The 25376-nt window shown below is 48.8% G+C and overlaps 1 protein-coding gene and 1 long non-coding RNA gene across 2 annotated transcripts in view; both read left to right on the top strand.

The window, feature by feature from the left end:
• Positions 1 to 632: 632 nt before the first annotated feature.
• LOC132244687 (uncharacterized) lies at positions 633 to 9329 on the top strand. Its single transcript, XR_009456418.1, has 3 exons — positions 633 to 1221; positions 3404 to 3516; positions 6379 to 9329. It is a non-coding gene; the product is annotated as an uncharacterized LOC132244687 (long non-coding RNA).
• Positions 9330 to 9385: 56 nt separating this feature from the next.
• MICALL2 (MICAL like 2) overlaps positions 9386 to 25376 on the top strand; it is a 35883-nt gene continuing 19892 nt past the window's right edge. Inside the window, exons 1-3 of the mRNA XM_014610799.3 lie at positions 9386 to 9960; positions 18285 to 18333; positions 23729 to 23870. Coding sequence (XP_014466285.2) covers positions 9644 to 9960; positions 18285 to 18333; positions 23729 to 23870 — 508 coding nt within the window. The 5' untranslated portion in view covers positions 9386 to 9643. The remainder of the gene's footprint in view (positions 9961 to 18284; positions 18334 to 23728; positions 23871 to 25376) is intronic.

Genomic DNA, 25376 nt, shown 5'->3' with positions numbered 1-25376 from the left:
CTCACATCCCTGCGCTATCATAGATTTCCTGTAACCTCACTATGAAAAAAGACTCATAGTCTTAATCCAGCATTGCTAATTTGAGGCAATGTTCTAGTGAAGATGAGGCAGCCTGTAGTTTTCACAGAAGTTAACAACTAATATTAAAAATCTCATCCTCAATCCTTAATAGGTATCTAGGATTTTATACTTACCCTGGCAGGGGAAGTACCATGACCACCAAGGTGCTCTTCCTAATGGTAGGGGAAAACCACTTTTTTGGCAGGGGGTAGTACCCTGGCCGAGGTAATGCATAGGTAGTCTCCCACTTTCACTTCCAGTGGGAAGATCTCAGCTATATGCTGACTTTATGGAAATGGGAGATTCCTCCCTAGCTTGCTTCTGCATCCATACGGCTGAGTAAGTGAAATTCGGGGGCATCTGAACCCCAAGCCTCCAGGCTAGGGCCTGCACATAGGATGCCTGCCAAAGGAGTAGGAAGCATCTGAAGCCCCAGGTGGGGGTGGAGGATTTTTGCCGGTAGTAGGGCCACATATGGTTCTTGAATGACTCATGGATTTGGAAACAATTTGGTTTGACTTGAGACATGAAAAATTTTCCTTAAAAAAAAAAAAAAAAAAAGGATAAAATCTTAGATTTTTTTTTTGAGTCAGCTAACCTAAGTTAGGAGCATACCAAAAAAGGCCTAGCTTCAAATTATGGCACCACTTCTGCCATGCTATAGCAGTTCAAATGGTCTTTGTTCTCCCAAGGTAGAAAAGGAAGAGAATAGAAAATTCCTTCACCAACATCACCGGGACCGTGCAATTTATTGTGTTACTGCTCCATAAGCTTTGGTGATGCCGAGTCCTGTGCGGCAGCTGAGCATTATTGTTAATCACTAACACGCATTATTAGCAGTTTCTCAGACTTATAAGCTCTTCTCAGTTGATAACAGGCAGGAAAATTCAGAGAAAGGTGAAGCTGTGTCAGGGCAAACATAAAGCAGGGAAGGGCCGGCTCCCATGGAGATGCCACGATAAACAGAGGTCACTTCACCCCGCCTAAGGGAAGCAGAAAGCAGCCTGGGCTGTGGCAAACTCTAGCTTCACTTTCACTTTCAGGGATCAGCAGCAGAGATACCATCTTCTGAGCCTTGAATGCACTCAGCTGGAGTTGGATTAGAGCAGGGGTCGGCAACCTTTTACAGCAGAGTGCCAAAAACACCCGCGACCTCGACTTGTAAGATGTTGGTGTGCCAGGGGCAAGCAGTGGGGGAGGCACGAGCGGCTTAGGTTTGGAGTCTGCAAATGTCTCCAGCTGTGAGGCTCTTGGCTATGCAATTGATGGCAACGGGGGATTGCTCTCAGACTTTCCCTCTAGTTTGCTCGTTCGGCTTTTTGGCTAGGACAAGGGTGGGCAATTATTTTGGGCAGAGGGCCGCTTACTGAGTTTCGGTGCGCCATCGAGGGCTGCATGACAGGCAGCCCAGGGCGATTAATATTAATTTTCTAAATTTTTATGGGCCCCGTGGGCCGGGTAGAATGGCCTGGTGGGCTGCACCTGGCCCCCAAGCCGCATTTTGCCCACCCCTGGGCTAGGGGCAAGTGAGACCAGAGGTCACCTGAACTCCAGGGCCCCCGTGGTTGGGGCTTGCATGTAGGATGCCTGCGATGGATTTGGGAGTATCTGAAGCCCCAGGCTGATGAATTGGGGAGGTAGGATACTTGCTGGTGGTTGTGCCACACAGGCTTGAACAACTGAGTTCTGCTCAGTTGAAATTTGGAATTTAAACTTGGAACTGATTTGGCCTTGGAAACTGAATTTAATCATAGTTTTAAAAAGATCCTGAATGCTAATGCCTAAGATATTATTATTATTATTATTATTTTACAACAGTGCAAAGTTCCCCACCTGTTTATTCCAGTCAGAGAGGTGCCCTTTGCCCTGGGCTCCCACTGGGTCTTGTCACCTTTTAAAATAAATTGTCCTTCTGGCAGGGCATTGCACTGAATCATAATCCGTGACAGCTCTTGGATCCTTTAGTACTTTGCTTTCCTACCTTGCGGGACAGAGGGTATTTGGGGCTCTCCTAGCCTTTGAGAATCAGGATGGTCTTAACCTGTCCTGACCTTGCTACAACAGCTGCAATCTCTTCCACTTCTGAGGAAAGGAGGGATGCACTGAAAGGAATGGGGATAGATCAAGATCATTTCCCCATAGGGAAGATCTAAGGGAGATCTGAGTTGAGAGAGACACCCACCCATTTTGACATCCATTTCCTTCCTCCTGGCAGGGCTAGTCCAACCATTAGGCAAACCAGGCGGTCACCTAGGGCACCAAAATTTGGGGGGTGCCAAAATTACATGCAGAACAAAATAACAGGAACATGGTTCTAAATAACAGCCCTGGCCGGCTGTGGTTCCACCTAGGTCTAAGACCTTTGGTTTGGTAAGGGGAGAAAGACCTCTGAAAAGATCTCGGAGGAAAGATCATGAGAATCGCGACTCCTACCTTTTCCTCTGTATTGGAAGTGGTGGGGGTGCCGAGGTACACAGTTCGCCGGGGGGTGCCAATTACCTTTGGACTGGCCCTGCCTCCTGGTTATGACTTTGTTCGTTAGGTGGACCTTGCATCAGTGATGTTTGATGATCACAAGTCCATGGCTGGGCAGAAATGAATGTGTATTTTCAAACCTCCCTGATGCACCCAGTATGAGTATTGCAAGGCTACTCTGTCTCTGCCACTTTGTATTTCACTTTCAGCTTCTTCAATATCAGTTCATGTTTGAACTTGAATTTTATTTTAACTTTCAATACTTTGCAGGTAAAACTGCCAGCAGGCTTAACATATGTCCGTAGGGACTAACTGGATAGTATATTTGCAAGCATTGACATGGGGTATATATGTCTATAGAACTCTTCTGCCTTTACTGTCTCTGACTCATGCCTTTACCTTTCTGCGGAGTCAGCCTGTGAGGCCGAACTGATGCAGCATGACACAGAGAAGACCTGTATGAACATTTTTTTTCTTTCTCAGTTTGCTTCCTTTAATCTAAATCATGTGATTTAAATGGAAACTAATGTTCTATGTGCAGGAAAACTCTCCCCAAGTTAGCAGATGCAGGCTCACAGTTTGCACGTATTGCCAGCTGTGGGGATGTAAAGTAGAGAAATTTTATTATAGACCAAGTCATTTTGCAGCACAAGTACCAAAAGAGTTCCCTATGATATAACATCTCTTACCTGTTTGTTGCATTATCCACTTCAAAGTTCACTGCTCTTGAGGGGTATCCAGATAATACAACTGCTAACTCCAAGTGTCCAAAAAACAGGGAGTCATCCCCTGCCTCCCCCTGCAAGCCAGATCACTAGATTAACCAAAAAAGTTTTGCTTTATTTGCCTTGCACTTTAAATCTTTCAGAAACTCTCAAGTCACATGTCCAAGCATTCCTCTGACAGTGAGGACTGAAAGTTTCGGCTCTGTCTCAAGTGAAGCAGGAGCAGCGGCTGCAGGGCAATGCAGACACACCCACGGTAACTTTGAATTCGCTTTGCATAGCTAATCCCTGGGCATTGGGTTAGATGTGTAGCCAGAGAGCAGGCTGCCAAACCTATCTGACAAGCAGGGCATACTTGGGCAGCTATTTCAAACTGAGCACTTTGCTGCAGAAGTGTGACTGCTTCTGGTACTTGCCTGGTGCAGCGTCTACACTACAGGCGCGGGATGGCTCAGAGGGACTCTTGCTTTGTCCCCCACCAATGAAAGCCGAGATTTCCATGTAATCAGCAGATCCCAGAGCCAGAGTTTTAAATAAAGCCCCACCAGACACTCCAAGACTTATGAAAAATGCAGGAGACCTGGCAACACTAGAGATACAGCGTATGGAAGTGCAGGATGAGTGTAAGTAGTAACAGAGCTGACCCCTGTAGCAGCGGCATCCAGGCAAGGCTTGCTTGGGACATGCTCACTATGCTCTCACCATCTACAACGCTAATCAAAAAAGATGAGGAATATTTTGGGGAAAATCCAAGCTAGAAATGCTTCCAAGTCCTCCAAGCTGCTTACATGCAGGCATTGGGAGAGGTTGGACATAGGCAGGCTTTTACTGTGCTCATACAATGTCCTTTTCTATGCATGCATGTATGAAAACTCTTGTGTGCGCTTGCCTGACACCACAGACCTTCGTAGCAAGAAGAAACTAAGTTTACAAGGCATGGGGCAAAGTACATCCATACTCCATAAGGAGTGGAAGAGGATTTAGAGTAAGGCAGTCCCAAGGACATAACTGAGATAGCAAACTAATAGTGGCATTACTCTTGGCTCAATAACATCTACCATTTAAAAAGGAAAAGATCAGTATGGGATGTGAACCCAATGCCTGTGATGGACCAGTGGACGTGTTCTGAGGCTAAATTTTGCTCGGTGTGACCAGCAAGGAGACAGTAGTAGAGTCTCCATCTCTTGATGTCCTCAGTATTAGATGCTTTCTGGTAGGTATGGTTTAGTCGAAAACAAGTTAACTGGTCTCAGTGCAGCGAGAGCTGTAATGTAATGGCTTGTCATGAACGGAAAGCCAGGCTATATAATCTGACAGTCCTATCTGATCTCTGAAACTAGTGAATGTATGCCCCTTGCCATACAGCAGTATTCCTGCTCACAAGTCCCGGAGAAAGATAAGGGATGAGGCATGTTGATTCACTTGGGTTTGGGAAGGCAGCTACCTTAAAGGACAAACTATCAGGTTAAAAATAATGTATTTTTTATAAATCAAATGTCCTTCCCAGGGCTACTAATAATGTCCCATTTGAGTCATTACATTTTAAAGGTCACCTAAAGAAAATGTGTAGAATTTAAACGAAGCCGCTCTTTCTCGCCATTTGTACTGCTTACATTTTGCATAAATTCAACCCAGCATCAGGTTTTGTTCACAGTGCGGTAGTATTTAGATTGCAAACACTTCATGGGCATGCTTATCTCCAAACAGAGACTCTTTCCACTGAATTTAAAATACAAATCCTGTGAGTACATTTGTTGCCTGATTATTTTCTCCTCGTTTTTCCAGAACCTAGCATTGTAATCTACCTGCAGATAGAGAATTGAGTGTGCGCCCTTTGGTCCTGAGTAATTAGACTGTGGACTCTAACGAAGTCTGCAAGATATAAAGGTGTCATGAAAGTTTGATCTGAGAATGGATGGGCAAGATCTGATATAGACTCTGCTCTTTGTTTTGGAAGTTTCTAGCACTAGCCCAGAAACTGCATTTTTTGCCATGCACCTTTTCAATGGGGTGAAACCATCCTAACTTCATACAGCATTTCTTTTGATTGACCTCATCACCAGCCAATTCATTACTAGGGTAATCTGAACAGAAACAGATTTTTATCTTCTCCTTTCCTGAGTGCACGCAGCACTAAAAAGCTGTCTGATACAGTGTAATATTTCTTATCTGCACCACCCTTCTATTTATTGTTATAGTTGCACACCAACATATGCTAAGGCCTTATTACAAGGGATTCCTATAAATGGCATAAAGGATTAATAATGTATTTATAACACAACTTTGTTTTAGTATAATATGATCTATAAATGTGTAATAAATGTTTTATGATGTTTTTGTAGCCCGTTATAAATGATAGATGGGAGACTATAGATGCTGCATGAAATATTTATACTGCATTGTGTGCATCATTATGCTGTTACGGTTCATGAAACCATTAATAATAAAGTGAATGGAGATGTAAAAGTTGCCGACATGCCCAGCAAGCCATTTATAATGAAATGTATAATCCTTACCATAAAGTAAATACATTGGCCTGTGATTGTTGATGAAATGAAAATACGTTGTGAATTATTTGTAAGGTATTTATATATTAATGTATATTATCCATATCATGTCACAGCAATGTCATTAATATATTATATTATATGTATTATTAATTCTTTAGACCTAATTTATAGGCAGCTCTTAAAAAAAACAAAAATCCCTGGCATTACCTTGTGTCCTTTGCTGCTTTGTCAGCTCTACAAGTACATTTATGGTGAGTTGTTTGTCTAAATTGATAGTGTAGAACATCATTAATGGTCTCTGTCCCGTCTGTTTACCCTATTGCTGCTCACCGGGGTAGATCCTCAGCTGACAATGTGCTTCACTGCACCTGACCCAGTCAGTAAGTGCTGCCCCCCTGGGGAAAACAGCCTAAAATTTGTATGTAAGTAGCCCATGGTGAAATTCATTTTCTTGCTGGACTTGACACTGGGGAGCTCAGATCTGTGGGCGGGCTTCTTTCAGTAGCTCTTTTGCTCTGATATACTGGCATCTGTACTTTAGTGCAGCAGGGTCTGGGAAGCAGTCTGCCCACTTGAGCTACCATTTTAACCTTCTCATTTCTTTTCAGCTCCCTCACACAGATCCGGACCGTGTATGTGGATTTAACTGGTGCTTATTCCACTGAGTGAAAGTGTGAAAGGAGCAATGCTTTAAATCCAGGGGGTAATTGTTTTGGGCCCTATAGCTGCATGTTGCTATTGCAGTCAATCCACTGAGTCCATATCCCCTAAGTCAGTGGTTCTGCACCTCTTAAGCAGCCTTCGGGAAATGCCAGCTTTTAGTTTTAATTTGTCTTTTGACTACAGAAAAATAATAAAGCATTTTTTCTGTTGCAAAGAACTCACAAAGACCACAGCAGGGCAGAATGTTTTTGACACTGTGGATTCCTCTGATATGTCTGGGTTTAGCTTGTGAATCGTGTTTATGCACCTAATAGTGTTAACATTGTGTGGCACCCTGCATCACCCTTGAAAGGATCTCCAGGCACCCTGTGGATCTGCAACCTCCTGGTTGAGAATCACTGTCCTAAGTCTAATTGTACAGTACACTGGAAGCCAGGAACTTCCCAGCTCTAATCAAAATCACTTTTGTGTCCTGCTGCCTCTTCCAATTTTTCACGGAAATCCTGCATCTGCCAGCACTGCCTACAGCTCTGGCTTTATGGTGCTGAGTATCCAACCTGCAGGTTGGGTCCCTTCCAGCCCCACTTCTCCATGATTCTACGATTTCAAGTTAGGAGCTGATCTGGAGCCGAGCAGTTCCCAAGCTAGGGGCCATCTGCTTGAGGCTCCTCTTTAACACACCACTGGCCATTTCCTGCATCGGGGCTGAGTAGGGTTAAACAAAATGCAAGGCAGGAAAGTCAGGGCTGGAAGTATTAAATCCAGGGTGTCTCTGGGGGCTTTTATTTTATTTGGAGAAGCATGAGAAAAGCCAAAGCAAGTTCTTCCAAAGGATACACTGTTCTGGTGGGAATATTATCAACCAGGCAACAGGACCAGGAGCAGCTACACAAGCAGGGAATACACAGACATGCTCACTACAGGGTGGTCGTGTCTCCTGGTCTGAGGCCAACTCCAGAGTTTGCCTCCACAAAGCCCCATCTGCCCTTGTGCAGGGGCATTTTATATAGTTCAGGCTCAACCCTCTGCTCCTGCCCATTCCTCTGAGACGAGGCTTGCTTGCCCAGATCAGCAGGGAGCCGGGAAGGCGAGTCATGGCCTGGGACCACTGTTCTTTCCTAGGGTGGCTTGAGTAGCAGGGGGGTACGATCCCTGGCCTGCACATCTCTGCTGCCCTGAGCCTGAGCCCTCCCCATCTGCTGCACCTAGAATCACAGACAAGTCAGGCTAGAAGGGACCTCCAGAGGTAATTTAGTCCAGTGTTTCTCAGCCCATGGGTCGTGACCCAAAATCAGGTCTCAAGAATATTTGAAAGTGTCCCTAGCAAGTCCCAGAAGAACATGGGAAAGCATGGGTTTCCCCTGGCAGGCTGGCAGCATTCTAGCCTGCAAGGAGCTGCTTGGCATGACTGGATGCAGCAGGAGCATGTGCATCTGTGTGCACACATGCACACGGCCTGCATGCACCTAGGCAGTGTCATGGGAGCAGCCCCAGCAGCTGGATGTAGGTAAGTATATAGGGAAAGGGGGTTGGGGTCCAGGGCTTGGGGACTGTCTGTGTGTGTTGTGGGGGGCTGCATCAGGGCAGGGGGAAGGCAGGTGAAGAGGGTGAGGGAGGAGCTGTGTGGCTGGTCCAGTAACTCTGGGGCCTGTGTGGCTGGGAGATGCTGCTCGGGGTTGGCAGGAGGGGCCATGACCAGGCTGCCTGGTGTGGTGTGGTATGGCAGCCCCAGGCCAGGGCAGCAGGGGTGCCACAGGCCTCCCTTCCTCCTCCTTCCAGTCCGTGCTGGGGCTGGACTCGCTCCACTGCCGCCTGCATGAGCCAGAATCGCTGCAACCACCGCACTCTGGCCTGAGCGGGACAGGGGCAGCTGGGGACCCCTCCGGCAGGTTGGGAGTGAGGGACACCGGCAGAGCCAGGGGGCTGTGGGTCGGGACTGGCCATTGATCTTTACCAATGGGTCCCAGTACAGGTAGTCCTCGGACTTGTGACACAATTGGTTCCTAAAAACTGCATCTTAAATTGAAACGTTGCAACTCAGAACCGATTTTCTCATAGGAAACAATTGTTATAAATGGGGGATTGGTTCCTGAACCAAGGCCCCATACCCTATTTTCACCAAAAATAACCCAGAATGTTGTACTCAGTCAATTATAGATGAGTAATATAGCTACATTCATATATTTATATTGTAAATAGCAATCATATTGATTTGGAAGGACTTTTTTGAGGTGACTTGTCTGGACTTTTTGAAGGGCTCTTGGCTGAAGTCTTCTCAGGAGTCCTGGCTGCAGGTTTTTCTGGAGTCTTGTCTGCTTTCTTAAAGAAAGTGCCCAAGGAAGTTTGGACAGATGTTTTCCAGGGAGATGGGCGGCACAGCAAACTTATTCGCTGGCGTGTCATAAAGTCGAAACTGATGCCAGAAAGTTGAAACAGGGTGTCAATTTATAAACGTTATAAGCTATGGTGATGCGCAGCGGGGGCACGTGCACCCCCTGAGATTGGCGGTGCACCCCCTGACGCCGCTTGCGGGTGGTCGCCACTTGCTACTCCCCCACCCTTGCTGCCAACACTGCCAGCGGCATCTGCGGGTGGTCACCAATTGCCACTAGCTGCCACCGATGCTGCCAGCGGTCGCCACCCCCCACCCTCTGGGGGCACGCGTTGTTCGTGATCGTAAGTGTGAAACGTTGCAACTCGAAGCATCGAAAGTCGAGGGCTGCCTGCGCAAAAAAAAGGGTGAGAACCGCTCTTTAGTCCAAGCCCCTGCTTGAGGCAAGATCATCCCTCTAAGCACCCCAGACCATAGTTTCTCAACCTGTGGTATGCGTACCCCTGCGGGTATGCAAGACAGGCAGGGGGTATGTGGGTGCCCCAACACTTTCTCTCTCAAAACCCTGGCAAAAAATGTGGTGCGCCGTGCATTGCGCGGCACTGGGTTCAACTCTCCTATCTTTGGCCAACATCACCTCTTGCGCTTGCACCCCTGGTGTAAAAGGTGGCAGCCCTCCCCACACCGGATCAGACAGCTGTCATATCACGGCTGTATGGACACAGCTCTTCTTCCAACACGAGTCTGCAAATATAAAATCCCCTGGGGACTTGAGTGTTGGGATACTTGTTAACATTTTCAGGAGTCAGGGGGCACTTGCTACTTAAAAGGTTATGAAACTGCCGCGGACAACCACAGTAACCTGGGACAGGTGAAGCATGAGCACTGCCCCGTCTCTCCTCTTTCCGCAGCGCTGGGCCGGAGCACGAGCGGGCTGGGTGCGCACAGGGGCCGTGCTCGGAGGCGGGGAGGCGCTGCCCGCCCCGCGGCGGGGCGGAGCCGGAGTCGCGCCGGAGTCGGAGCAGAGCGGAGCGGTGCCCGGGGGCACGAGCATGGCAGCCATCAAGAACCTGCAGCTGTGGTGCAAGCAGCAATGCGAGGGCTACCGGGACGTGAGCATCACCAACATGACCACCTCGTTCCGCGACGGGCTGGCCTTCTGCGCCATCCTGCACCACCACCGGCCCGAGCTGCTGTGAGTACCGCCCGGTCCCGGTCCCGGTCCCGGTCCCGGTCCCGACCCCGGGGGATGCTGTCCTGCAGCCCCTGGAGAGGCTCCCTGGCTTCCCTGCCTGCTTTCTTCCCCTTCCTCCCTCAAACAGAGTTTGTAACCCGAATGCGGCAGCACCTGGCAGCGCGCGGCGTGGCGTGGCACAGGGCAGGGTGGTGCTGAGCTCCCCTGGGCTGGACGACACCCCTTGGTCGAGCGCCGTGCCAGCGCAGAGCTGGAAACCGCCCAGCAAACGGCTTGTCTCTTCCCATTCGCACGCTTATGTATTTATTTTCCCTCTCCTCTTGCTCTGGTTGTGAAAGGCTGCGTGGCTGAGCTGTAAACACTTAAAACCCCGGCCCTTCTGTTGCAAAACAAGTTTAAACACCAGTCCGGGAATATTTCCTTCTTCTGCAGTTAATGTTTGCTTAGGCTCTGTTTTCCGTGCTGAGCCAAGTGGCAAGTCCATCACTTATTAGCCGGGAAGTAGATGCTGTTTCAAAAACAAAACTTAAAACACAGCCCTGGGATTTTCCAGGCAGGATTCTTCTCTGCCGGGGAAGTTTATAGGAGCTGCTTTGGAGAGAGCCTGTGACCTCTCCTCCTCCCCATGGAAACGGGGAGAGTGTCTGCTTTCAGAGGAGCTCTTTGTTAAGGCAGGAGGGGCCCAGACAGCGTTTTAGCAGCGCCTGGACGGCTGCAAATTGCTTGTTTCCACATTTAGAGCCTGGTCCTATGAGACACGGCACTGTCCGCTCTCCGTGCCTTCGTTGTGCACAGAAGCTCGCTTCCTAAAGGCTGGGAGTTGCTTAACACCTTGTTGTCCCAAGAATATTTTAGAGGGACGTGTCCCTCTTCCATGGCAGGACCTATCAGGCGTGGGTGAACTGGGTGGCCGCCCGGGGCCCGGACAGAAAGGGGGGCCAAAAATGAAACAAAGTGCAACAACAACAAATCATTATTTCTGACAAATGCTAGAAGTTTGCCCTGGGGCTGCCAGGAGTCTAGTTATGCCCCTGCTGCCCATGCTGTGATGTTCTGGGTGCTTTTTCACTTTGGGGCTGGTAGGAGAAGAGGGAGAATGAAGTGAGATGGCACAGAGAAGGTTTCCCTGCAATATTAATTCAGGCCTTGAGTAGGGACATATTCACCTGGCTTTGTGTTGTTTGATTATGGCTTCCTGCAGGTCCTTGAGCTCTGCCTCCCTTGCTCTCTGCTGGTTTGGTTTTGCATGTGGAGATCTCTCCTACAGGCATGTTCTTCCTTATGAAAATCCAAAGAAGCAACCACCTGTCCCCCCCCCCAACCTCATATTTCTGTGAACTGTGCTGTGAAGTGGCCACAGCTGTAGCATAAGTAACAACCCACTCACCTGCTCCCTTTCTGAAGTTTACTCTCTACTCCTTTATTTGATCAGGTGCCCTGGCGTAGCCCTATGCATCTCCGGCCGTATCTCCTTGTTTGCTGTCTTAGAGGTTCTCTGCATGACTCCCGAGGTTTCCTTTCTGTTCTGTTATCTGGAGTCAGTAAGATGGAAACATGGGGAGAAGGGTTTATTTGAACAGCAAACGCTCACAAAAAGCCTTGCCAAGTCCTGGCTGGTTTTGCACATCCCAGCATTGCAAACCTGGACGCTCAGGGGTTACAGGCAGGGACTCGGCTCTGTGAAAAGTCCACTGGGGTGGTGTATAAGTCTTAGGCTATATGCCTAGAGCGGTGGGCAGATGCACTTTAAATATTCTTCTTCATTAGAGCTACTTGGAAAATGTTCCTTGGGATTCCTCTGTGTTTTTCCTAAACTGCTGTTCAGCAACTTCTGGAAGATTTTGCCTAGCTGCAACCAACCTTATTTCAGATGTGGACCTCCTCAGACAGATGAGCACAGGGCTGTAAATGGTGCTAAGGCTTTCAGCTCCCATCGTGCTGCTTGTGTGAATTTGAGCAGAGAAACACAATGAAGCAGGGCACAGTGCTGCTGGAAGGAAGTCATAGCCTTTAACACCTGGCGGTTGCGGTTGTAGGTGGTCACAGGTACCTCTGAGCTAGTGGCCCAGGTATTCCTTCACATTCCCAGTAAAACAGAGTTTGTAAAGCCCACCCAAGCACTCGGGAGCATTTCTCGGGTGAATTGCTAGCAGGGAGGTGGGTTGTGCATGCATTTGTGTGTCATTTATCACGGGGGGGCCCTGAAGTAATTTCTCCTGTCGTTTCTGGGAAAGATCCTGGTAGGAGATTTAAGTGGACTGGAAGAATTGGAAGTAAAACTAGAGTGGGATAACTGGTATTTGGAGAGCACTGTATGCTTGCGACAGAGCTTGCTTGTGCATGCAGACCATTTAGATCAACACCGTCGCAGCAGCAGCAGGGAGAATGTTGTAATGCCGGGTTTTTCTCTCCCGACCTAGGCAGATGACATCTCAGGACTGGTGGGAGATGCAGGAAAGGGTGCTGCTTGCTTTAGGACAGTTGGGGAGTAGCAGCTGTGAACATGAACCTTTGTGTTAAGCTGTTTCTATTCTGGGGTTTGGAGTCCACAGGTCAGGCAGGAGGCTGGTATCTTTCTCTCTCCTTTTTTAAACTCTTCCTGTTTCCTGCCAGAGAGCATATGGAGAATAGGATAACTTTCAAAGTAGCTGATGTCGGTTCTGTGTTATCAGTGCACATGGCAGGCTGCCTACGGTCAGAGCTGCGTTTCCCAGTCACTCCAGGACTCTAGGGCAGATTGGACTTTGATAAAGAGGTAACATAGGGCTGAACAAACAAGGAAATTCAGTTCCCTTTCATCCCAATAAAGGAGCACTTCTTATCTTCCCCCAACATGCCCCTTCACAGCATCTCAGAGTTCATTGATGGCTGAGGAACAGAGCCAGAGTATTAAGTGATTGCTTGTCAGAGAAAGGGAACTTTCCTTGTTGGTATGATTTCTAAGATACGAGCTGTGGTGTTCATAACCTTGGCATCGGCCACTGAAGGCAATGCCATTGGCCACATTGGGGGTTTCTGACAGTCTATACCAAAAAGTAAATCAGAAAACCAAGGAACTGAGCTCTCTCTTTAGCTCTATTAGCTCCAGATGTTGTGGAGAAGTTTTGCTGGCAAGGTTTTGATTAAGCTCTTTCTTCCCCTCCATCTCCCTTTCAGCCTGTGGATATTGTTCTTTCCCGGGTTGTGAAATGGCATGACTTCCCCTGCGTGGGAATTTTGAATGGGTCTGACATCCTTTGAACACTAAAGGCTGAGTAGCATTAGGTGACTGGAACTGAGGATCGGTGGAGTGTTGCCTGCACTTCTTCAAGAGAGGTTTGCATGGTTATCAGCGAGTGAGATCAGGCAAACGTGGGCAGCAGGGGTCTGTATGTAGATCCTGCGGATAGGAGTGGAGTGGGTAGCGCTGTAGGACAGACACAGGTGACTGTACCTGGGGACTCCTGACTTTGGTGTGTGGGTGGCTCCGGCGGTAACTACCTCGGAGTTTGAGAGCCGTGGTGCGTTTGCTTAACAGTACACAGAGCCAGACTATTTGCTTTTACTTGGCCAGCCTGTCTGAATGACCTGCTTGCCAGCACTGAAATCAGTAAGCCATAGATAGCACTCCCAGACACCAACTCCCTTTGGGCTGGGTCAGGAAGGGAGCGAGGCACTGCAGATCTGAACATCACAGTGCCTCCTGGGCATCTGGGCCCGAGCAGAGCACAGAGCCTAGAGTTTGGTGACCAGGCTCCTTGCACGTGCGTGGGGTGCAGGGTGCAGCATACACGATTGTGCTGCGTGGAGCTGCCAAGAGCTGGTGGTAGAGAAACTCCGAGGATGGGGTGGGTCTGAAATCCTGCCCTGCTGAGTCTCCAGCACCTTCCTTCACTAGTGATTCCTACCTTAAGCCCTCCCTGGTTGGGGGGGTGCCTGTGGCCTTTCCTTCAACTAGTGAGCAGGGCGCACTCTTTTCTTTTAAAACGGTAAAGAGTCCTTCTGCTTTCATGATAGCCTCGTGGTTAGTGCACTCAGGATGTGGAAGACTTACATGTTTGGTACTCCTCTCTGCCCAAGGGGACTTGCACCGGTATCCCAAGTGCCCGACATCACCGTGTCCAAAGGTGCGGGCAATCAGTCTCGACCCTTTCTATTGAGGCTGGTTCTACCTAGAGGAGTTGAAGATGTGTTGCCCTGAGAAAGGGAGTAAGAGTGACGAGGACTGGAGCCTCTTTGTTACCTCGGGCACCTGCGAGAGGGAAGGCCTGGGTTGCAGTCCTGGCTCCACGGGCTGTTTCTGTATTTTGCATCCTTCTGCATAACTGAGCAGGCTTCAACCGGAGGGGCTGGGGGTGGCACCATCCCATCACATGCAGGTGGAAGAGGCATTGGCAGCCACTGTATTTGTGCAGAGTGAGGAGCGCCTCCCAAGTAGAGCCCACAGGGGAGAGATGGGGACACCCCATTCATGGATCCTGACGGGACTTTGGTGTGAAGTAGGAGTTGAGCTGTGCAGTGAATCAAGACCGAGGGCTTCTGGGTATGTGGAGACCTGAGACTTCAGGTATTTGGGGAACTTTTAAGTTAAAATCTGGAGCTCTCTGGGGACTTTCAGTGCCTCCAGGGTTTGGCAGGAATCGTATGGGGGTTTTCTGGATCACAGTTATGGATTTAGGCAGAACTTGGGTATCTCAGTCCCTTTCTAGATCTGACCTTTTGTCCTCTGCAGGCTGGAGGGTGGGCGTGGACTGCAGTTCAGGGGTGTGCAAATTGTGCTTCACCTGCAGAAGGGGACTCGCCTTGGCTTTTCAGAGCCCTGAGGCAAAGTAAAGCTTTTCAGAAAGCGTGCAGCTCCTTTTTCATCTGCAGTTACATGGTCTTGAGCTGGCCTGTGTGAGACTTTGTGGCTGAGAGGTTGGGAGGGTTGTGGGCTGGTGGGCGTGCACAAGCCGCTTGTCTGCATGGGCTCCTGTGCAGTGGCATAAGGCTAAAGCTGCCGCTGATGGAACGGGCTGCAGGCTGCTATAGGCACGTGGCTGCACAGAGCACAGCCTGCTGCTCCTATGGAGCAAGGTAGAAAGACGCACAAAGCCAAGCCACTTAAGTCATCCTGACCTTCCCCACGGGCAGCTTCCTGCTCTTGGTCGCGGCAAGCAGCTGTGTCGGTAGATCCTGTGGCTGAGTCGAAGGAACAGCTGGGATTCTTCCTAAGGAAACACCTGTGCCGGGGAGGGACTCTGAGATGGGATAAGCTGCAGCCCCATGGAGGCGGCAGGGCTGTGGCAGCAGATTGCTCATGTGGAGCAGGGACACAGGCTGCCTCTCTACTCAGGAAAGAGCTTGTGCCCTCAGGAAAAGCTGTGGCTACAGGCTCCCCATACAAACTCCTTTTTGCTCTCATTCGCCACCCCAGTACTTCCTGAAGGGCCAGACAAATGTTTCTCCACCTTCCCCATTAACAGAATTGCCCGTTTCTTCTCAGTGGAGAAATCTCAGGCTCTGGTTTAGTTTTCCCGTTGTATTAACTTTGCTTCCTGAGGATTATGGGTCTATTGATCCAGAGGACAATTGCTATAACGGACTAAAAAGAGCATTAGCAAGTCGGCTCCCTGAGGAAATATTATATGGCATCTAATTCGTGTGACTAGCTGATGAGGGATCTGTTCTGCAATAGGGAGACGAACAACTGTGGGGGGTCTTAAGGTGGAAACAGCAGCCAGCCCCACTGTATAGGTTCTGTTCAGAGAGAAGTGAAGATTTCTTAAATGCCCCTCATTAGAGAGACCTGAACTTTTACCTCTTGCTCGCATCCCAGTTTGATTCACCCACTCTTAGTGTTGCAGTATCCAAAAATGCAAGGGGATGAAGTGGAGGGGACAGAATGTAGCTGAGACTGAAATTTAATTTATTCAGCACTATTTTAAGCCTCTGGCACTGGTAATTTCTGTGCCTAGACAGGTTGAACGATACAGAGCAAAGCCTGGATTTGTCCCAGCGCTGCAGTGCCTTTCCATTGCCAGTCCAGCCTACCTGGGCTCCCTACAAAAAGACTTTATGCTTAAGCTGCTACTGTTTGCTCTTTTCTCAGTGTCCTTAAAAACCGAATTTGTGTGTCCTTAAAAACAGAGAGACCAGACTTGGAAAACAACTCTTAGGTCATCTTGTCCAAAGCCTGTGAGGCCCAGACTTTTCCCTGCATTGTATTCTTAAATGATTCAAGTGATAAGTCTCCCCTCGGGGCATTAATCTGATCTGACAGATTCTGCTGTAAGGGAAAGTTTCCCTTTAGTGTTTAACCTAAATGTATCCATGTGGCTCTTTGATTGTGAGTAGCGACCAGCCTTCAGGGAAGGGAGAGCTAGCTCTTCGTGCTGGCATCATGCATGGTATGGAACTGCCCATGCATGCAGGGTGTTAAAGTTGTACCCATGGCCCACCCAAGGTCTTTTTCCCAGGGACATGAATGATAGTCCGATAGTGCTGCTGTAGCTGTAATGGTCCAGGGAATATGCAAGAAGCAAGATGTATTTGGTAATATCTTTTATTGGACCAACTCAGTAATAAGGAGAGATGTTGGACAAGCTTTTAGGCAAAAAAATACCCTTCCTTGATAATGGGAAGATGGTTTTGATTGGTTTGTCTGGGATGAACCAGGATGATTTTAATGACTGTCATGATGTGTTGAGACTCCTTATTATTTTCATTATTCCATTGTCTTGAGGCAGGAAGTCCCAAGTCAGGAGTCCATTTGGACAAGGAGAGAGGGGAATGGCTTTGTAAGTCTTGCCTGATTTTATAATTGGGATTTCTTCATCGGTTCTCACTCCATTCAGCTTACCAGTTCCCATGGGTGATTGCTCAGCTGTGCCATGGAAATAGGCATTCTTGATCTAGACGTGTTGAGCAGAGATATGGTGACAGTTTGTGGCACTGATGAAAGGAAATGATTTCAAAGAAAATGTAGTTGGATCATTTTGAAATCTGAAATAAATGATTGGCTGTTTTCAAACCTCTGTTCACTGAAGGATGAATCTTGCTGCCTCTTTGGAACAAGGCCATTGCTTTTCACTTATTAATAAACCTCTCTTATTTGGTGCTTAATGACCCACGTTCTGTATTAAGTAAATAAGGAACACAGCTTATCCCTTATTTTCAGTAAAGTTTGTGCAAAGGATCTTGTGTTGCGGGGCAAACTTGTATATTCGTACCATGAATTGGGAGTAAGCTTTATCCTGGATTTCTCACGTGGTTGTGCTTTGTTTCCTTGAAGTTAGATGGAAAATGGATGGTGTTTTTTTTTAAAAGGAGGCTGCTTAAGAGCTTGAGGAAATCCAAGCAATTGGTTTATAACTGCAAAAAAAGTCACACAAATATTTCTTCTTTTTACCCTCCTGATTAATTCACGTGTCCTCTCTGCTGTAAATATTTTGCTTTAGTTCTGCAACCCCATAATGTCCTAGTGGTAGTGCGTAAGAACTATGGTGGATGCCAGGGAGCATATTGAATAGGGGATAAGTCATCCTAGAGGTATCCGATTCAGTGCTCTGCCTCTACAGCATCCATTTCTGCCAGTGTGAGAGACAGAATAGTGGGCTAGATAGTCCTGGAATCGGATAAGTTAGTGTCTGCGTCTGGGCTGAGTGACTTCATTGGTGGATGTGAATGAGATCTCCAGATTGATTGATGCTTTTTTAGTCTAATCTAAGTGGAGCAACTTGGACCAGCTGCTTCTATGATGTACGTGACTCCTGTGGTCTCAAGAAGTTCATGAGATTTGCAACCGTTCGAGCAAAGCCTTGAAGAAGGGAGCACCACAGTCAAGCCTCCTCTGATGTAGGAAGTCGGTCAGGGACTGGCAAGTCTGAGGGAGGGACAGGGACCTAAGTGCCACTGTTTTGGGAAGTGCTGTTCCTGGCAGATGCTGTGATCTGTCTGGCCTCAGGTGTCTGTGGTGGCATGGGGAAGGAGCCAGGGCTCTATGCAGGGATGAAGGAAGTCTTCACCTCTCTCTCTTGCTGTAAAACCCTTGACTTTATACAGGGGCTTGGCATAGCCCCCTTCTGCATGCCTGAGGGTAAGGAAGCAGGCACTGGATGGCAGGGTGAGCCAGAAATGTTCTCGCAGATGGCTGTGCTGGCAGGTTCCACTGAACACTGTTGTCCTCATGAGAGCTCCCTGTTGCAGGTCCTTGTCCATCTGGAATCGTGGATAAAACCTGCTGGGGTTCATCTCCCAGGCCATCTCCCAGTGAATTGGACTCCAAGGGGCATGGGAAGCTGGCATTGAGGCAGGGCACTCTGGATCACCAAAATTAAAGCCTCTCTCCTTTTTCTGTGTTGCAGAGACTTCAACTCCCTCAGCAAAGAGAACATTTATGAGAACAACAAGTTGGTAAGTGGCGTTGACCCTTTTATGCCTGTTATTACCCCTGGCATGGTCTGTCCCGGACTGTTTTGCCCTGTAGCATGGGGTGCTTTGAATGCTTATCCATGCATAGATCAGAATCCAGTTAACTAGCAAACTTGACACATGAACTACATTGAGCATGACGTGCTTCCAACCCCTTTGGCTCATTCTGTATGCATCTAATTTGCTGTTTGAAAGTGGTTGCTAAAGTGATCCGGCTATTTTAAAGTACCCGGCAGCCATTTAGGTTTCTTTACTAGCTGTGTATTGGTACCTGTGTGTGGGAACTAGGTTTTTTAGGGGAGCCACTGCATTGCTGTATCTGGTTTACATGGAGCAGAGCGCTCTGCCAGCCCTCCATTAACAGTGAAAATGGGGAACAGCTTGTGCAGTGCAACATACTATGGATTGCTCCATCCTCAGTGGCTCCTCTTGCAGGGGGGAAGCTTTCCTATGTTGCTTGCCAAGATCCTTGGATGAAAGTCATTTAAGAAATGCCACGTTTCATTCAGCTCCCTGCATCTGACATGGCCACAGACACAACTGCAACCAGAAGGGGAAGAGCCTTGAATGTGGTGATGAGAACAAGGCCAGCCTGGTGGCTTAGTGGCAGTGTGCATTGATGCTCCATGAGTCCACATCTTTTAGGGCTGTGCTCCTGGGTTTGCCACTGTATAATGGGGTGGGGTTGGGGTAGTGGGGGAGAAGGAGGCAGGACAATAATCCTGTAACCCCAGCCTGGCCCTGGCAGTGAGTTGGCTTCAGGTAGAAAGTAGCTGTGATATGTCAGGGCCTTCAGAGATGGTGGAGATCATCAGGTGAGGGCAAGAGAATGGGAGGTGTCCCAGAAAAATAAAGGGATGATTGAGCTCTTCCCTGTTACTGGCTATTTAATAGAAATACTGCTACAAGGAGTCCTCTTCCTGTCCCCTCTGAGTTGACTTGCTCCCGCTCCACGTCCCAAAGAGGCTTTGTGGGGATGGTGGCCCTCTTGTCCCCAAGGTGTCTGTAGGGCAAATGTTGACTTCCTTGCTGGGGTCAGAACAGGGATTCTGCCTGCCTGGGAGGGGAGGCTCCAGAGACCAAGGCAAAAAGGCTGGAGGTTGAGGGAGAGGCTTTAATATCCTGACCATGTGCTGTTTCCTGGAGACAAGAGTGGGGTTTGAGATAGCAGGAACCATCTCAGACTACCTCTCTGCACCCTGAGCCCTGCACAATTATGAGCCGTTGAGAGGCAGTGAGGTCCTGGGGCCCCTGGCTTTCACAAATGTGCTACTTCAGGATGGCTCTGCAGCTTCCGTTGTCCCTCCAGGGAGGGCTGGATCTCAGGCCACCCACCCACTCCCTGCGCTGGAGTCAGGAGCCAAGCGTGGGATGAGCGATTGAAGAAAGGAATTTTCCCTTCCTTCCCCAGAAAACGAGAGGATGAGGGTTCAGCTGTTGCTGCCTGGCACCAGCCCATGCTGCCTATCGGCCCCTTGGAGCGAGCTGGGATAGGAACAAACCCACAGCTTGTTCTCTTCAGAGTTTAAGGAGCCCGAGTCCTTTTAACCACTTGCTGGCTGACGTGAGCTCTGCATCTGGAAGTGCAGCAGTGCTTTCCTGGTTGCTGTGTAGGGCCAGTGACTCTGTCCCTGTATTGTCACCCACCTTTCTTTTAGATCTCCCCCCCTCTGTGCTATGAACAGGGTGTGAGCACAAGGGGTGTTGTGCATGGGAGGGACGGAGCAAGAGAGTGTGAAAGCCATGGTGTGAAGGGAGGGAGTGTGTGGCTGACTGATAAGGCGTAGCCAAGCCTCTCGCTCGGAGTAAAACTGACAGAGGCTGGGGGATATTTTTGTTTTTAATTCAGATTTTTTCTGTTTTTAATTTGGATTTTAGGCATCGCATTTTGTCCCTCTCCCCCCTCCTCTTGGTGGAGAAAAGAAAGAGGTGGCCTTTTTGTCTGTATTCTGAGGATAGATGGGAAGGGCTGTAACACTAGATCAGGGGCGGGCAATTATTTCAGGTGGAGGGCCACTTACTGAGTTTTGGCAAGCCACAGTAGGCTGCAAGACAGGCAGCCAGGGGCAGATAAATATTAATTTTCTAAATTTTTAGGGGCCCCGCGGGCCGGATAGAATGGCCTGGCGGGCCACATCCAGTCCCCGGGCCACATTTTGCCCAGCCCAGCACTAGATTGTGGAAAGAAGAACAGGAGGAGACCTGTTAAGAGCGGGCTAGTACATCTGGAGAATATCCAGTCTGCAGCAGTTCTCGACAGGGCACCATCAGCACTCGGGGGTTGCATGAGATGGGACATCGCTGTCCTTCCGTTTCACCATCTTAGCCCTCCTCTTCCCGTGACCACCTTGCTCTCCCTTTCTGTTTCTTTTATCCCAATTCACACCTCGCTCATTGGGAGTGCCTGGGTACCAGCCTCTGCTTCACAGAGGCATCTGAAACAGCTGCAGCTCCACAGTTTGCATTCATATCTGGATGCCTGGATGCCAGGGCACTGGGCAGTCGTGGGTGGGTTGTCTGCCCAGAGGACTGTGTCTTGGGAAGGATGCTTTGAAGCACTGGAGAACTAGTAACTTCCTATGTATGGCTGATCTTTCCCATTTTGTGGGGTAGCAGTGCTGTCTATCTGTCTTGTGAAATGAACTGTAGAAACCACCACAGTTGGTTCTGTTAATGGAAATGCTTCTGTGTACTCCATGCCATCTCCCTCTCGCTCCCAGGATGTATCCATCTTTCTCTGTTCCTTAGCGTTGGTCTCCTTAGCATCCTCTCTTTCATCTGTCCTCTTCCTTCCTTCACTGGTTAGCTGTCCCTGTCACTGTGGTTTTGCTGCTGTTGGTTACCTGTGCTAGATAGATGACCTAAGGTAGGCTTAATTGATTCAGGCTCTCCCCTCCAGTGTAGACTGACTGAAACAGAGATGCATAAGCAGTGGCTTACTTCATCAGAAAGTAAGCTGCTGCTTACAAAAGCTTATGCATGTCTGATTTGGATTAGTCCATAAGGTGCAAATCTGTTGTGCCTTCTGCCTGACTTCAGATGAACACAGTTAACTACCTGTGTCTCTCCTCCAATAACATTTTTAACATGCCCCTTGTGATAACAGGGCTCCAAGTTGCCTTTTATCCCTCCCTCTCAACCCTTCCTGCCTGCCTGACTTTTTCTGCCTGTGTTCTTGGATTTTGTGACTATTCATGGGACGGGGAAGGGTCTAATTTTTTGCAGAGTATTTTCATCTGCTATTGTTCAGCTTCTGCTGCTCAAAGGCTTCTTTTTCAGGGGCTTTATTGCTCAACTGGAAAAATCCATTCCAGGCTGAAACTTGCCATATAAGGTTTTGAGCTGAGGAAGGATTTTTTTGTTCATCCAATGCCAAGGGGGGGGGGGGGGGGGGGGGCTGCTTTTGTCCCTGGAACTCAAAAAAAAAAAAAAGAGGAGGAGAAGGGAGACTGAAGACATTTATTTGTTTGCTTTCCTTTGCTCCTTTTGGGAGACGGACAGGGGTAATGCATACAGCACCAGACAGGGACTTGGGAGACCTAGGCTCTATGCCCAGCTCTGTCATTGGCCTGGCAAGTTATATTACCTCCCGCTTTGTGAAATTCGAATATTGGCACTTATTTCCCTAGTAAAAGTCCTTGAACTCTACTGGTAAAAACAGTGCGAGAGAAGTAGGTGTTGGTGGTTGTTTAACCCCCACTTGTCTCCATTAATGTCCACCGCATTGCAGACCTTGGTACTAGGATGGGGAACTTTCATGGGCTGCAGGGAATGATGGCAGTGAGAAAGTCAAAGGCCCAGTTTCTAGGCAGCACAATTGTATTCCTGTAACACTTGGATTTATTTCTCGTAAACCCAGTTGCATCTGCACCTTCTTTCGTACGCCACAAGCATGCACCTACCTGCTGGGAAAGCCTGGGCAGTTCTCCTATACCCAGCAGGACACAGGGCCTCTGCAGCCCATGGCCACAGAGCATTTCTTCAAGCATACAGAGAATACCCTGAATCCAAGGAGAAGATGGGAGTGGTCAAACACAGCCGGGACTAATGCAGGGGCCATCCAAATTGTACATCAACAGCACTTCTACCTGGTTGCAAGAAGAGAGCCATGTGCCAGGCTGGGCTGCGGGCCAGGGTGACACTGCCACAGCTAATTGGCTGGAAGCCTGTTCTACATCCTTATAGTTAAGTGTGTTCTTGGAGAGACCCAGTGGAAAAAATGATAATTCTAATACTGAAGCATAGTGGCTGTTTGTTTCTTCCAAACAGGGGTCATTGGCTTATACATCAGGCCCATTATATTCTTGTGTCCAAGTTCAGACAAGAAGGGCTCCAACAGAATTAGTGTCTTTAACGCTTTCACTCTTGCTCTCTGCTGTCTCTTTCCCACATCTGTGTTCTCTGGAGTGCTGCTATCACGTTGACACACTGGTATTTTGAAGGGGAAACAGTTCCTGGGAAACCAGGGCGGAAGAGGGCTGGAGAAGGACTTTGGCAAAAGCCAAGTGAATCTGAAAGCGTCAGAGTGGCCCTAGGCAGATTACTCTCTTCCTTACTCTAATAAAGTCTCCTCTTCAGTCTTGGAAGAAAGTAGCTCCTTGCTGCTTACCTTGCCTTTGTCCAGTGGCAGCAGTGCCTAGGGTAGCCCTGGGAAGAATTTTTGTCCTAAATGCCTTGTATGTTTGACAGTCCAGAAGTGGCTGGTATCACTGACAACTGCGTGATCTGAATATAGACTGGGGAGCCAGCAAAAACATCATGCTTATCCTGCCTCTAAAACTGGCTCCTCCTGTGGCCTTGGACATGTGGCTTCATTTTACAGCCTGGAGTTTTCCCACTATCAGATAGGGGATCGCATGCCCTTTGCTGGAGGTGCAACGGTTGTAAAATGCTTTGGAAATTAAAGACCTAGTAAGTGCCAAGTGCAGCCACTTGCCACCTTACTGCCACTGGGAGCATCCCAGGTAGGCTGGAAATGGGCAAGCCCTGCTTGGAAACCTGGGCTGCCATGTCTTTTTCTCCTGGGCCTTGATCCCACCTCTTGCCCATGTGCAAACGCAAACGGAGACAGACGGAAGGAAGAGCAGGGGAAACCCAGGTGAGTTCTGATGAAGCAAGTTAAGACCAGCTTGGCAGGCAGGATTTTTGGCTTTCTGCCTGTCTCTGTTTCATGGCTGGAAGCCATGACTCAGCTGGCTCCTGTAATAGCCGCGTGATGTAGGAGTTAAGCTAGTGCAGCTGTTCCTCAGTAGGGCTCTCTTCCAGGAGGGCCCTATTTGCTCTGGTGCTGCTTTGCCTTGAGTTGGTTTCTCCTGCCATAGAGCATCTCCATTGACTGTGCTGGGACAGACCCTTGCTCCCTGTGTTCCCACTGCAGGCATTTCAAGTGGCTGAAGAGCAGCTGGGGATCCCTGCCTTGCTGGACGCTGAGGATATGGTAGCGCTGAAGGTGCCCGACAGGCTGAGCATCCTCACATACGTCTCCCAGTATTATAACTATTTCCATGGACGATCGCCTAGTGAGTACCTGCTCCCCCTACTTTGCTGGGTCTTCTGGACCCCCTTGTGCTCACATCCACACCCAGAAATCTGGAGAGGGAAAGCTGTCAGCCGTCCAGCAGATCAGGTGGACAAACCAAGACAATCTTTTTGCCTTTGTACATGCACCATCCATGCAGAAACAAGAGCTAAGGAGAGCTGAGTCTGTTCTGATGCCCGGACTGAGTGTTCGCTAGTCCTCAGACTGACTCTTCTGTGAAGGGAAGCTAGGGACTCTCAGGGTGCAAAATCTGTCTTTGGGCTAAGGAAGGCATAGGTAAACCAGACCCTGGCAGGTGTCCATCTTCTCTCTACATAGTTCGGGAAGGACTGAGGCAGTAGGGTTTCCATTACACTGAACCAGTGCTGTAAGCACATGGTGGTTTCTGGATTAGGGAACTGGACAGTGGGGAGGGAATGAACCGGCAGCAGCTGGGAAGGATGAGCGTGTATATGAGTAGGTGTGTAGAGTTGTGGGAGAGGGCCAGTGGCAGTGGGAGAGGAGTGAGAGGAAAGGTAGAAAGTAGTGAGCGTACAGGGGAAGGGAGTATGCCTTGTGTTGGCTCAGGGTTGCCAGTAGTTTGACTAAGAGGCTAGATGAGATCTAGTCAGGTGCCTGATAAATCCATCTTGCACATATGCCACGATCCAGAGGATTTACGGTTGCCCACCAGATGATGGAGGAGCATGGGATGGTTTGGATGGGGATGATCCTGCTTCAGGCAAGGGGTTGGGCTAGATGACCCCCAGAGCTCCCTTCCAGCCCTACTTCTTTATGACTCTCTGGGGGAGAGCACCGTCACCGGCTGCATTGCTTCCTCTATCAGCTGCCCCAGGTTAAACCAAGCCAGAACCTTGGTTTGAAACCCACTGAATGTGGGCAGTGCCAGTGGGCAGGTGAGGGAAGAGGCAGGGTCTGAACTCTACACTTCAGTTCAGACTTTGTGGCTTGAGCCTTTCTCTCTAATTCTAAAAGTTCACTATTTTTGACCCTCAATTTTTACATCTTCATTGTTTCCATTGAGCTCTAAAATCCATCTCTCTGGCATGTGGGTTTAAAAAACAAACCCTGCACACCTAGCAGGGGGTGGGAGACTGGAGAGGTGTAGTGCAAGCACCAGGACCTTGGTTGCTGCACAAGTTCTGAGCTTTACTTACAAAGGGGCAACAACTTACTGACTTAAAGGAAGGCCTTATCTACTCCAGGAGTGCTTTGCTGCCTGGGAGTGCTGGCTAAGTGCTTTGTGGATGCAGTTGTGTTAGCACAGTTGTGCTTTGTACCAGTATAAAAAGCCTCATCCTCCCCAAGCCAAGCAAGCTTTACTAGCGAAAGGATAGGCTTGCCAATATACCTATACTAGCAGTTTTTGTTCATCCCTGCCACAGCAGTGCCACACTTAATACTCATGACCTTGAAGCTATGCTGCCAGAAGCCTGTGGTATAGATGTAGCCAAAGTTATACTGCTGGGAACACATTTGTACCAGT

The sequence above is a fragment of the Alligator mississippiensis genome, chromosome 13, assembly GCF_030867095.1.
Source record: "Alligator mississippiensis isolate rAllMis1 chromosome 13, rAllMis1, whole genome shotgun sequence".
NCBI classification, from domain to species: domain Eukaryota; kingdom Metazoa; phylum Chordata; order Crocodylia; family Alligatoridae; genus Alligator; species Alligator mississippiensis.
The sequence above is the reverse complement of the archived record's forward strand: the minus strand, read 5'-3'. Positions and strand labels throughout refer to the sequence as shown.